The sequence below is a fragment of the Cryptomeria japonica genome, chromosome 3 (genome assembly GCF_030272615.1).
Source record: "Cryptomeria japonica chromosome 3, Sugi_1.0, whole genome shotgun sequence".
NCBI classification, from domain to species: Eukaryota; Viridiplantae; Streptophyta; class Pinopsida; order Cupressales; family Cupressaceae; genus Cryptomeria; species Cryptomeria japonica.
The window spans coordinates 917,621,100-917,631,995 of NC_081407.1; the positions used below are offsets into that span (position 1 = coordinate 917,621,100).

A 10,896-nucleotide genomic window follows, 5' to 3' on the forward strand; every position below is an offset into this window, starting at 1 on the left:
TGAGATTTGATGGAAGCAATTATAGTGTATGGAAGGATCAGATGGAGTTTCATTTGAAGTGTCTTGGAGATGACTATTAGAAGATTACAAATAATACTTGTATAGTGTTCCTTAGAATGGTCTGGTTACTGCAAATGAGATCACAGATGTTGAACATAACATAAGAGCTAAAGAATCATTGGTGAGTGGCCTAACCAATTCAAAAATGACTAATGTGATGGGATTGTAGAAAGCAAATGAGATCTGGGAAAAGTTAGAGACTTTGTATGAAGGAGAAAAACATGTCAAGTTGCTAAGCTATAGAGTTTTGAGAGCAAAGTATGAGATGTTGAAGATGGTAGAAGATAAGAACATATCATCATTTATGGCTAAAGTGAATGAACTTGTCATGAACATTAGATGTGCAAGTGGAACTCTTGATAAAGATGAGATTGTTGCTAAAGTGTTGAGATCCTTGCCTCTTTCCTACAAATCTAACGTTTCTTCTAGTGATGAGATCCAAATTGTGACCACTTTGACAAGAGACATGCTAGTTGGTAAACTTGTTGCTTTTGAGTTGAGTGAATTTGGAGAATCTCATGGTAAATCTAAGACTACATTTAAAGCCTCTGTATCTAGGAAGAAAAAGTATGACCCAAGAGAAATTTCATCTAGGGTTTCCAAATATGAAAGATAAATGAGAGAGATGGAAGAACAGGAAAGAGAGTTGGATGATTTTGAAGAACTTATTGCTCGAAGATTACCTAAGGGAGCAGGTAAGTATGATGGAAATTTACCTTTGAAATGTTTCTCTTATAATAAGATAAGACATTTTGCTTCTAGGTGTCCTGAAAGAATGTCAAAGTATGATAGGCATGCTAAATTTGATAAGAATGATAGATATGAGAAGCATGATAAGTATGACAAGTCCTATAAGCCTAACTGGATGTACAAATACCATAAGAAATTCTATTATGATGTTGATGAAGGTGTGAGAAATGAAGAGTCTAAGAATCAAAATTCAGAACATGACTTTTTATTTATTATTATCAAGGAAGATAATCTAGTACCAGTGGATTCTACAAGCTTTGCATTATTGAGGAGAAAGATGAATGGATGATCGATAGTGGTTGTTCACATCATATGACTGGTGAGAAAAGTAAATTTGTGAATATGGAGAAGTATGATGGTGGTATAGTAAGATTTGGAGATGATAAAGCTTGTGTAATTCATGGTAGAGGTGCTTTTTCTCTTGACGATAAGCATAATACTGATGATGTCTTATATGTTGAAACTTTGAAGTATAAAATTTTGAGTGTTGGATAGATGGTTGATAACAGATATGATTTGTAATTTAGTAATAGTAAATGAAAGACTCTGAATGTCTCCGGTATAGAGATTGAATCAGGAAATAAGACTAAATGTAATATCTTTCATTTGAATGTTGGTGAGAAAAGTTGTTTGATTGCTCAGATAGATGAAAGCTAGTTGTGGTGTAGAAGGATGTGTCATGTTAATTTTGACTGCATAATTAAGATAAGTTCCACTCAAGCTGGTAGATATTTGCCTAAGATTGTGAAACCTTCTAATCTAGTATGTAAAGAATGTCAATTGGGAAAGAAAACAAGAATTTAATTCAAGACTAAGTTGTATACATCTAATGGATTATTAGATCTTATGCATACCGATTTGTGTGGTCCTACAAGAGCAAGAAGTATGTAGGGTGATATGTATTTCATGTTGTTGATTGATGACTATTCTAGAATGATGTGGGTTACCATTCTAAGGGAGAAATGATAAGGACTAGAGAAATTCAAGATATTCAAATCCAAGGTGGAGACAAAGACAAGATTGAAGTTGAAATGTCTGAGATCTGACAAGGGAGGATAATTCAAATCTAGTGAGTTTGATTAATTTTGTGAGAACCATGGAATTAGAAGAAAATTATATTCTCATAGAACCCCTCAGTAGAATGGAGTTGTTGAAAGGAATAATAATACTATTTTGTATGCTGCTAGGACTATGTTGATTGAAGGGGATATTTTGAAGACCTTTTGGAGAGAATTTGTTAGTACTGTTTTATACACATTCAACTGAATGCATGTAAAAGGCGATTCCAATAAGACTCCTTATGAGTTATGCTTTGGTCATGTCCCTATAGTTACATATTTCAGAATTTTGGAAGCAAATTTTATATCAAAAGAGGTGAGGATATAGGAAAGTTTGACGCAAGATGTGATAAAGGAATCTTCTTGGGTTATTTTTCTAAGAGTAAGGCCTCTCGGTGTTAAAATAAGAGGTTGATAAAGATAGTGAAAACTACAAATGTGAAGGTTGATGAATGTCATAAGAAGTAGATCAGTGAAAGCAAATATGAGTTTGATGATCGGGATGTTATTTCAAAGCAAGTGCATATTGAGATCCTAAAGAAGAATGATCTGGTAGAAACAATTAATCCATATATTGTTGTTGCTGGTGAAGAAGTTCAAGAGCCTTAGAATCAGAGTAATGAGAAGAGTCTGAGGTATGTAAGGGTAAATCATTTAGACAATTAGATTATATGTGACAAAAATAAAGGTGTGATGACTAGGAGAAGGATTGTTGTTGAAGAGATATATCTGATTTCCAAGATAGAACCTAAAAATGTTGTTGAAGCTTGTAAAGATGAGAATTGGATAAAATCTATGGAAGAAGAGTTGAATCAGATTGAGAATAACAATACACGGGAACTTTTTCTGAGACCTAAATAAAAGAATGTGATTGGTACAAAATGAGTGTTCTAGAATAAATTGAATGAAGCTTGTGAAGTGGTTAGAAATAGAGAAAGACTGGTATGTAAGGGATATTCACAGATGGAAGGAATTATTTATGAGGATACTTTTTCTCTGATAGCTAGAATTGAAGCTTTTAGATAACTTCTTGCATATGCCTCTTATAAGAATATCAAGCTATATCAGATGGATGTGAAGTCAACCTTTCTGAATGGTAATTTGGAAGAGGAAGTCTACATTGAGCAACACGATGGATTTTTATTATTAGATGAAAGAGAAATGGTATGCAGATTACAAAAAACATTGAATGGAATTAAACAAGCCTCTAGAGCTTGGTATGCTAGATTGGATAGGTATTTGATGAATTTGTGATTATGTAAGGTATTGCTAATAGTAACTTATACTTTAAGGTTGATATGATAAAATTTTGATTGTTGAATTTTTTGTTGATGGCATTATTTTTGGAGGAGATGACGATTTGAGTAAGAAGTTTGTTGATGATATGCAAAAGGAGTTAGAGATTTCTATGATAGGTGAGATGAAATTCTTCTTAGGACTAGAAATTACATAGACTAATAAAGACATTGATCCTAAAGAAAGTAATGTTACTATTGTGAAGAGGATTTTCAAATACTTAAAGGGGACAGTTGACTATAGTTTGTGGTTTCGAAAGAATGATGATTTCATGGTATGTGATTATATTGATGTTGATTGGGTAGGTGATGTTGATGATCAGAAGAGCACTACCGATGGATTATTCTATTTGGGAAAGAAGTTGGTTTCTTGGGCAAGTAAAAGGCAAGATGTTATTTATCTATCTACTATGGAAGTTGAATATATTGTTGCTGCTAGCAATTGTACTCATGTAGTTTGGATGAAGCAAATGTTGAAGGACATTAGAGTTATTTATGATGAGCCTACTGTTATATATTGTGATAATTCAAATGCTATTAATATTTCTAAGAATATGGTACTGCATTCTTAAACAAAGCATATATCAATCAAGTATCATTTCTTGAGGGAGAAAGTCAGTGGAGAAGATGTCAAATTGGAGTATGTATCTACAAAGGATCAAATTGAAGATATCTTTACTAAACCTTTACCTATAGATACATTTTCATATCTAAGAGATAAGTTAAGTGTTTCTATCCCTCCTAATGAGAATTGGATGCATTGAGATGGATCTATCTAGTGGACCTCATAGTCTTATCTTCTTATCTGGATTAATGAGTGGGTCTTGCTGCTCCGAGGAGTATTCAATGTGTGATGTTGAGATTTGTGAATTTGTTCTAAGGAGGAGAATAATGATCTGTATGATCTTTAGTATTGCTGTCAAAGGGGGAGAGATGCATGTAAAAAACACCCTTATCTTTCGAGCTTTGTGTGCATGACCTCAGATTTGATTTATTTCTTTTCATTAATTATTTTTCACATCTATATGTTGTCATCAATGCCAAAGGGGGAGATTGTTGGATATTGTTGTTGCTAGGATATGTTGTTGTCATTGATGTCAACATGTTTCTGTGATTTGGTGTTCTAGTGATTACACAGAGTTGATCTAGTTGGTTTATCTATTTGATATGTTGAACTAAATACAAATACTTGATTCAGTGTTAGTTTCCTGGTGCTATGTGGTGATTTGATTGAGTCATGGATTCTAATATGAAGATTGGTTTTTCAGTGTTCCGTGTTGCAGTATTCTGGTATTTGATTCGTTGTGCTACAAAATGATTATATCATGAGTTGTGGATTTTGGAGAGTATTTGGGATGCTCATGTGTTTCTTGAATTCAAATGGTTCATGATTTGGTGTTGTGCAAGTTATCTTCCTATTCCCCGTTGCTTATGTTTGAGTGTTCTTGAGTATCAGCGTGTTGATCGATGAAGATTTGATTAAGTGGTGTTGGTACAACTATAGCAGATTATTTTAACATACTTGTTGGTGTTTAATTATCATGTCCTATTTGTTTTGTTGGTCTACATTAATCATTGTGCATGTTATTGAGGATCTTATGGGTCCGGTGATTTTATTCATGTTATGCGACATTTTTCGGTGGTGTAGCGTGTTGCAGAATATCTTGGGGAGATTTATAGTGGTTTTGCATGTTCGAGGATTTTATTTGGGTCCATGCTATGTTGTCTTGGCATTGTATTGGTACGGTGGTTGATCTATGCATTGTTTGATGTATTTGTAATTAGTCTTAAGGGTTGAGCCAACCTTGTAGTCAAGGTTGATGATTTGTATAAATGGGTGTCATATTCATGTAATTTGGAGATCGGTGTTTTATAGGTATCATGTCTTCATTATCAGAGAGTAGTGTTATGTGTTTTATTTTTGGTGCTCTTATCTTTGTTCTTGCTGCAATTGATCTAATAAGAAGTTGTGTTTAAATTGTTTAATTTGGTGAAAACTGATTCACCAAACCCCCCTCAGTTTTCCTTCATTGTTGTTGCCAACATTCACATCTAAATCGTTTTGATTTAAACTTTGTAATTTCTTAAAGAATTCAACTTCATAATCTCTAGGAAGGAATTTACCTTTTTGTTTTGCAACCATCCTATCCCAAGCTGTTATCTTGGCTTTTCCCCTCTTTCTCCTCTCAACTTGTTCATAATTCCACCATAGATGTGCATTTCCCTTTAGTTTGGTCTTTGCCACATTCACCATTTGATCATCAGGTACATCTTCACTTTCAAAGTATGTATCCATGACTACAATCCAATCTAGTAGTTCCTCCTTATTCAGATTTCCACCATACATAGGTAAATCAACCCTTACTTTATATTGGTAATTTCTCACTACCTTTAGCAACTTGATTGTCTTCTTCTCTTTCAGGATCTATTTTCTCTTCCTCCTCTGCCTCTTCGGACTTTTATTCTTCCTCCTCATCACTCACATCTCCCATGTCAATATTTCTTCTTTTATTTGACTCGAAGGCTTCAAACCTTGCCAACACAACATTCTAGGACTCTTGTAACCTAGTATTCTTCTCTCTCAACTCCTATAACTCTTTGCCACTACCAACATGCTTAGGAGGCATCTTGATGCAACAACCATTAATCTTACTCAAGCAATCTTTCACCAATCTTCCATAAGAGATCTACTCACTAGCTCTGATACCACTGTGATGTAGAGCATCCAAAAAACACAAAAAACTAAGGAAATCATTCTCCCAACCCACCTATTCAAATAGGTGTCAACTATTAACAAACTCTAAAGAGCCCTCACAAGGCTAATAGGTGCTCAATAGGCTTCGACACCCCAAAAGTGTACTAATGCCTCCAAATCCTTGTAAAACCATTGGAATTCATTATATTGGGTTCAAAAAACTTGTTCAAGGTGAATATGAGTTTTCCCAACCCCTATATCACATGAAACCCTTAAACCCTACTCACATAGGACCATCTCTTATTAGGACTCCAACTTGTCCATAATCATAACTCACAATGAAAAATAAATATTTAGAAATCCAAGGAACTTCAAGAAACCCTTGAAGACACTCTTCAATATAAGTAAATCACCATCCTTCACCCTCCCACCCACCCTAAAGACCATAAAGAAAACTTTATGTTGTATCACTAGTTCACTATGGCAACAACAACTTTGTTTAGGACAGTCATAATAATTTGAGTCAACTCCTCTCACCAAGGCTTATATCACCTTCAAAGGTTACTAAGGACCCCCAAACACCTTTCCCAAGTGTCCTCCACTCACAAAACCCTTTCTTTGCATCATATTCACAAAATCTGAGGTTACTAGTTCATTAGGACAATAATATACCCAGTTTTAGGACAATCATAAATATGATGAGATTTTTGACCAATAAAGGGCCTCAAAGACTTGATAAGGGTCTGCACTAACCTCTCACACCCCTCTAAATATTCACCAAACCTCTAGGAACCCAACTTTGCATAGATACCACCCTTACACCATTAAATTCGCTCTTTTCTGACTGAGACTCAGAAAATCAGATTTTTGTGCTGTTTTTCCATGTACTAACTTCATTATGGGGCCCTGAAAGCATCAAAAAATGAATGAGAATAAAAAAATACAACTCCTCAACCATTTTGGGATTCTTTAATGGATGTGAAGTAAGGTTTTTACATTTTATTAAGCCACTATGAACCCTTGGGTAGGGTTTGGTAGTTTTTACAAAAAATAATGTATCTCCTTCAAAAGGTGAGGAAATCAAATGAAATGAAAAATGAAATTTTAGGGTCTTCAATCCTCTTTCATGACCAAAAGGTGTCAAATGCCAAGAAACAATTTTTCATAGATAAATCTATAGTAGATCAAACTGTTACACCTAAAAATCACAGAGAATTTGCAGGGAACTCAAAATTCTTTATTGATTTTCTCTTCCAATACAATCATATCAACTCTAACCCCTCCTTGGTCGAGGGAAGATCCTTTTAAAGAGTTTCAAACCTTTCCCAAAAGTTACAACTCAAATTTGAATTGGTATTAACAAACTAATACCTAATCACCAATGTGGTGCAAAATTGCTTTTGACAACTTTTGCCATTCTTGACAATTTTTTACACAACTTGACTCATTGTCCAAAATAGGACCTCTATGACCTCAAACTATTATGAATACATTCAAATAGGTCCAAATAACCTTTATACATGATTGAATACCCCATTTTATTCCTTGACACACTTTCACCCAATAATGACAACTTTGACAATATTGAGACAACACACCTACAACTTGAACTGAGTCATTACAAATTGGCCTTCAAGGACCTTATTACAAGAAGAATGGTCATTCATGACAATATTACTTCTTGACATGACATGAAACTTGAAATAACTCAACATGGCCAAATAGAAGAATATGGGCCTCCAAGGACCTTATTACATGAAGAATGGTCATTCATTACAATATTACATCTTGACATGACATGAAACTTGAAATAACTTATCATGGCCAAAAAGAAGCATATGACCACTTAGGTGCTCCTGCACCATAAAATCATTATTTCTAAGTTTTTTTATTAATTGATATTGTTTACTCAAGATACTCTTGAAAGTGTATTTATTTTATTAGAATTATATGTAGTGGTTTCAAACATATTGCTTTGGATGCATGCTCTATGTTGAGTTTGAAAAAATCATGATTTCATAAATGTTAAAATAATTTGATTTAAGAGAAGACATTAAATATTACTTTGGATGCATGCTCTATATTGAGTTTGGAAAAAAAATGTCATAAATATAAGATAGTATTTTAATTTAAAATATTAACATATATTATTTTATTATATTTATTATAAAAATACAAAATGATTTAAAGTATTTTCAAAAATAGAATATAATTTTTTATAATTTTTAGAATATTTTAAATATGACCTTTTAAAATAGTTTCTAATATGAATTTTAATATTTTTTCTTAAATATTTTTTTAACATAAATTAAAAACTTAATGTGAAAATTTTGAGAATTATTACTAATATCTATCATCATTTAATATTACTATATAAGTTTTTAACAAGATTAGCTTTCATATTTTTCAATATAAATATACAAACTTATTTGAATTATAATAATAAATCTGAGATTTTTACATTTATAACAAATACATGTTTTCATATTTGTAAAAGTGAAGCTAAAGGTATATACTTCATAATTGATACAGTTATGATCTTTAATAAAATAATGTACTTTAAAATTTAAATAGAAATCATATATTTTAAACATTAATTTTTGGGAACTATGCGACATAATCATAATTATAGTTATTAGCACACCATTATAACTAGTAAAAAAGATGACATGTGTCATTCATAGATGTGTGGTTAAGCATAAATAATTGCTAGCTTAATGCAAATAAGTATCATCTAACAAAATCATTACTAGGATACTTAGTCACTCAATAAAAAAATGTTCAACATATATACTTTAGTTTTCAAAGGAATATGATATAGTTTAAAGGAATGTAATATGAGAATAGTTATGAGATTTTCATTTATACTTCTATGTTAGATTTTAAATTGATCTATTTATAAAAAATTAAATTTTCTTTTTAAAATGAATAATAATTTTTTATTAAAGATTAAATTAATCTTTCTTTTATATATTTTATTATAATTCAGTTAAATCTTAAATTAGATCGTTAAAAACATTTAAATATAATTTATTATTCAATATCAAGATTTTCACAAATGTCAAATAAAAACATTCAAATGACCAAAATGACAAAGTAAAGATGACCCTCAAATTCCAAACCTGCTAAAAAGTACTATTTATTGCAACAAAATATTTAATGAATCGAAAGGAAAATCAACTGTGCTCCAAAATGAGATTTATTTTTGCGCGCTAATTCCATGGATCTGGATGAACACAACCTATTTATTACTTAACTGCAAATGAAATCAATATAGTTCCGACATCACATAAACCCATAGGACTAGTTAGGGGAGAAGTTTACTGGGTAGACAGGCTGCCCATTAGGGTAGAAAAGGCCCCAGTGTTTCTCCGTTTCAGCATAAGTCTTCAAGTCCTCGTTGAAAAGAGCGAAGATATATGTGTCTATGCTCCTTCCAGGCCTCTTTGGCGTCCCTGTTTTGGACAATACATGTTTGATGAGATTATTGTTGTAAGTCTGGGCATTCTCAATGGTTGCCACATCCTTGCCTGCAGATGGCCATCCGGTTTCAGTGATCATAATTGGCAGGTCTGGATGTCCCAAGGATCCCATTGCAGAGATAAGAGTATCAACCATGGCGTCAAACAAGTTGGTGTATGACAAATTACCATCCTTAACGAGAGGTGTGGGCTTAAAGAGCGCGTACTCCAAAGCGATGAATTTCCTGTTGTCGTCGTAGCTGTGATAGGGGTGAACGTTAGCCATGAAAGGAGAGGCATGGTCTTGGAGGAATTGGAGAATAGAGATCATGCTATATTTCACCGTGTCTTTAAAAGTTCCCTGGGACGGAGGGAAGCCGGTTCCAATGACAGTCATGGCGTGGGCTGTGGAGACCTTGATGTTGTTCTGCAGATTTGCGGTTTCAAGCGCTGTTTGAATGTTTAGAATTGCAGGAACAAGATATGGCACGTACTGAGTATTGATCGGCATTCCCAAAACCTCGTTTCCTACAGCAATGTATTTGATATTAGTGGAAGGATAGAAAGCCTTAACATTGTCATTAACCCACCCATTTGCAGAGTCTTGGCTAGAAGCAACCGCCTGCAACTCGCTGTTGTCCACTCCTACAATTATGTCGATTCCAGAATTTGCAAACGCCTTAAGTATATCGTGGTTTGCTAAGAAAATTCTCGCTTTCCCAATATTGTTTCTCTTCACTAAAGAAGCCGCGTCACCCGGGGCTGGTAAATTGTCTCCGTTCAATCCGTAGTTGACTCCTATTTTCTCACAATCTAGACAAGAAATGCATAATATTTAGATTTAATGGATAATAAAACAAGTTGCTTCCGTATTTACTTGCCTATATATGAAATTGCGAGAATCTATTGTAAAATGAAGTGATATTTAATTTACCTGCATGCATCGCCCTGAGGAGTAGGGCAATACAAGAAGACAGCAGAAACATAAATTTATGTTTGTTGAGGACCACCATGATTATTATGTTTCCACACCTTTCTCTCTTGTAAATAGTCACCAACAATTACACCAGCTGTTTAAGCTCTTCCAAATGAGAATGTACGTCTCGACTATTGCGTATTCTCTATCCAACAATCTGCAAACATATTGGACCGTATTATTTGGTCTGAAATTCAATTAATTAATAAATACTGTCAAACCTGCATACACGTTGTTGGCCATAGCAGTTCATTGCCGACATTTTTTATGGAGTCGTTTAAGAATTGGTAGCAAAAAGCGGAAAAAATATGCAAGATCATCACAGCTAGCCAAAGAACCAAAACCACACAATTGATGTGTATGTAGTCTCGTTATTTTATTCTTGTATGAATAGGCTGCCTCCTTTGTACATTAATGTACTTTCTCCTTAGAAACTTTTAAAGCATAAACATTATCGCTCAAATACATGTTGCCCTAATTCTAATGAAATATACTAGCCCTACAATTATTGATAGTAAATTATTAACAAGAAAATCGTAAATTACAATTAAAATTTCACTGATTCTATTTATATAAATTTTACACAAATTAGTTAGAATAC

General features: G+C 33.3%; 1 protein-coding gene across 1 annotated transcript; it reads right to left on the bottom strand.

Annotated features, from left to right (window-relative positions):
- Positions 1 to 9,161: 9,161 nt before the first annotated feature.
- Positions 9,162 to 10,332, bottom strand: LOC131079307 (glucan endo-1,3-beta-glucosidase-like). Its single transcript, XM_058017244.2, has 2 exons — positions 10,254 to 10,332; positions 9,162 to 10,132 (listed from the first exon to the last, which is right to left on the bottom strand). The coding sequence occupies exons 1-2, from the start codon at positions 10,330 to 10,332 to the stop codon at positions 9,162 to 9,164; spliced, it is 1,050 nt and encodes a 349-aa protein (XP_057873227.2).
- Positions 10,333 to 10,896: the final 564 nt, after the last annotated feature.

Bases quoted from the DNA above. Each gene is read 5' to 3' on its own strand.
- LOC131079307 (XM_058017244.2), bottom strand. From the start codon at position 10,332: ATGGTGGTCCTCAACAAACATAAATTTATGTTTCTGCTGTCTTCTTGT. The intron at 10,133-10,253 runs GTAAATTAAATA...TTTCTTGTCTAG, and splicing joins CCTCAGGGCGATGCATGCAG to ATTGTGAGAAAATAGGAGTC.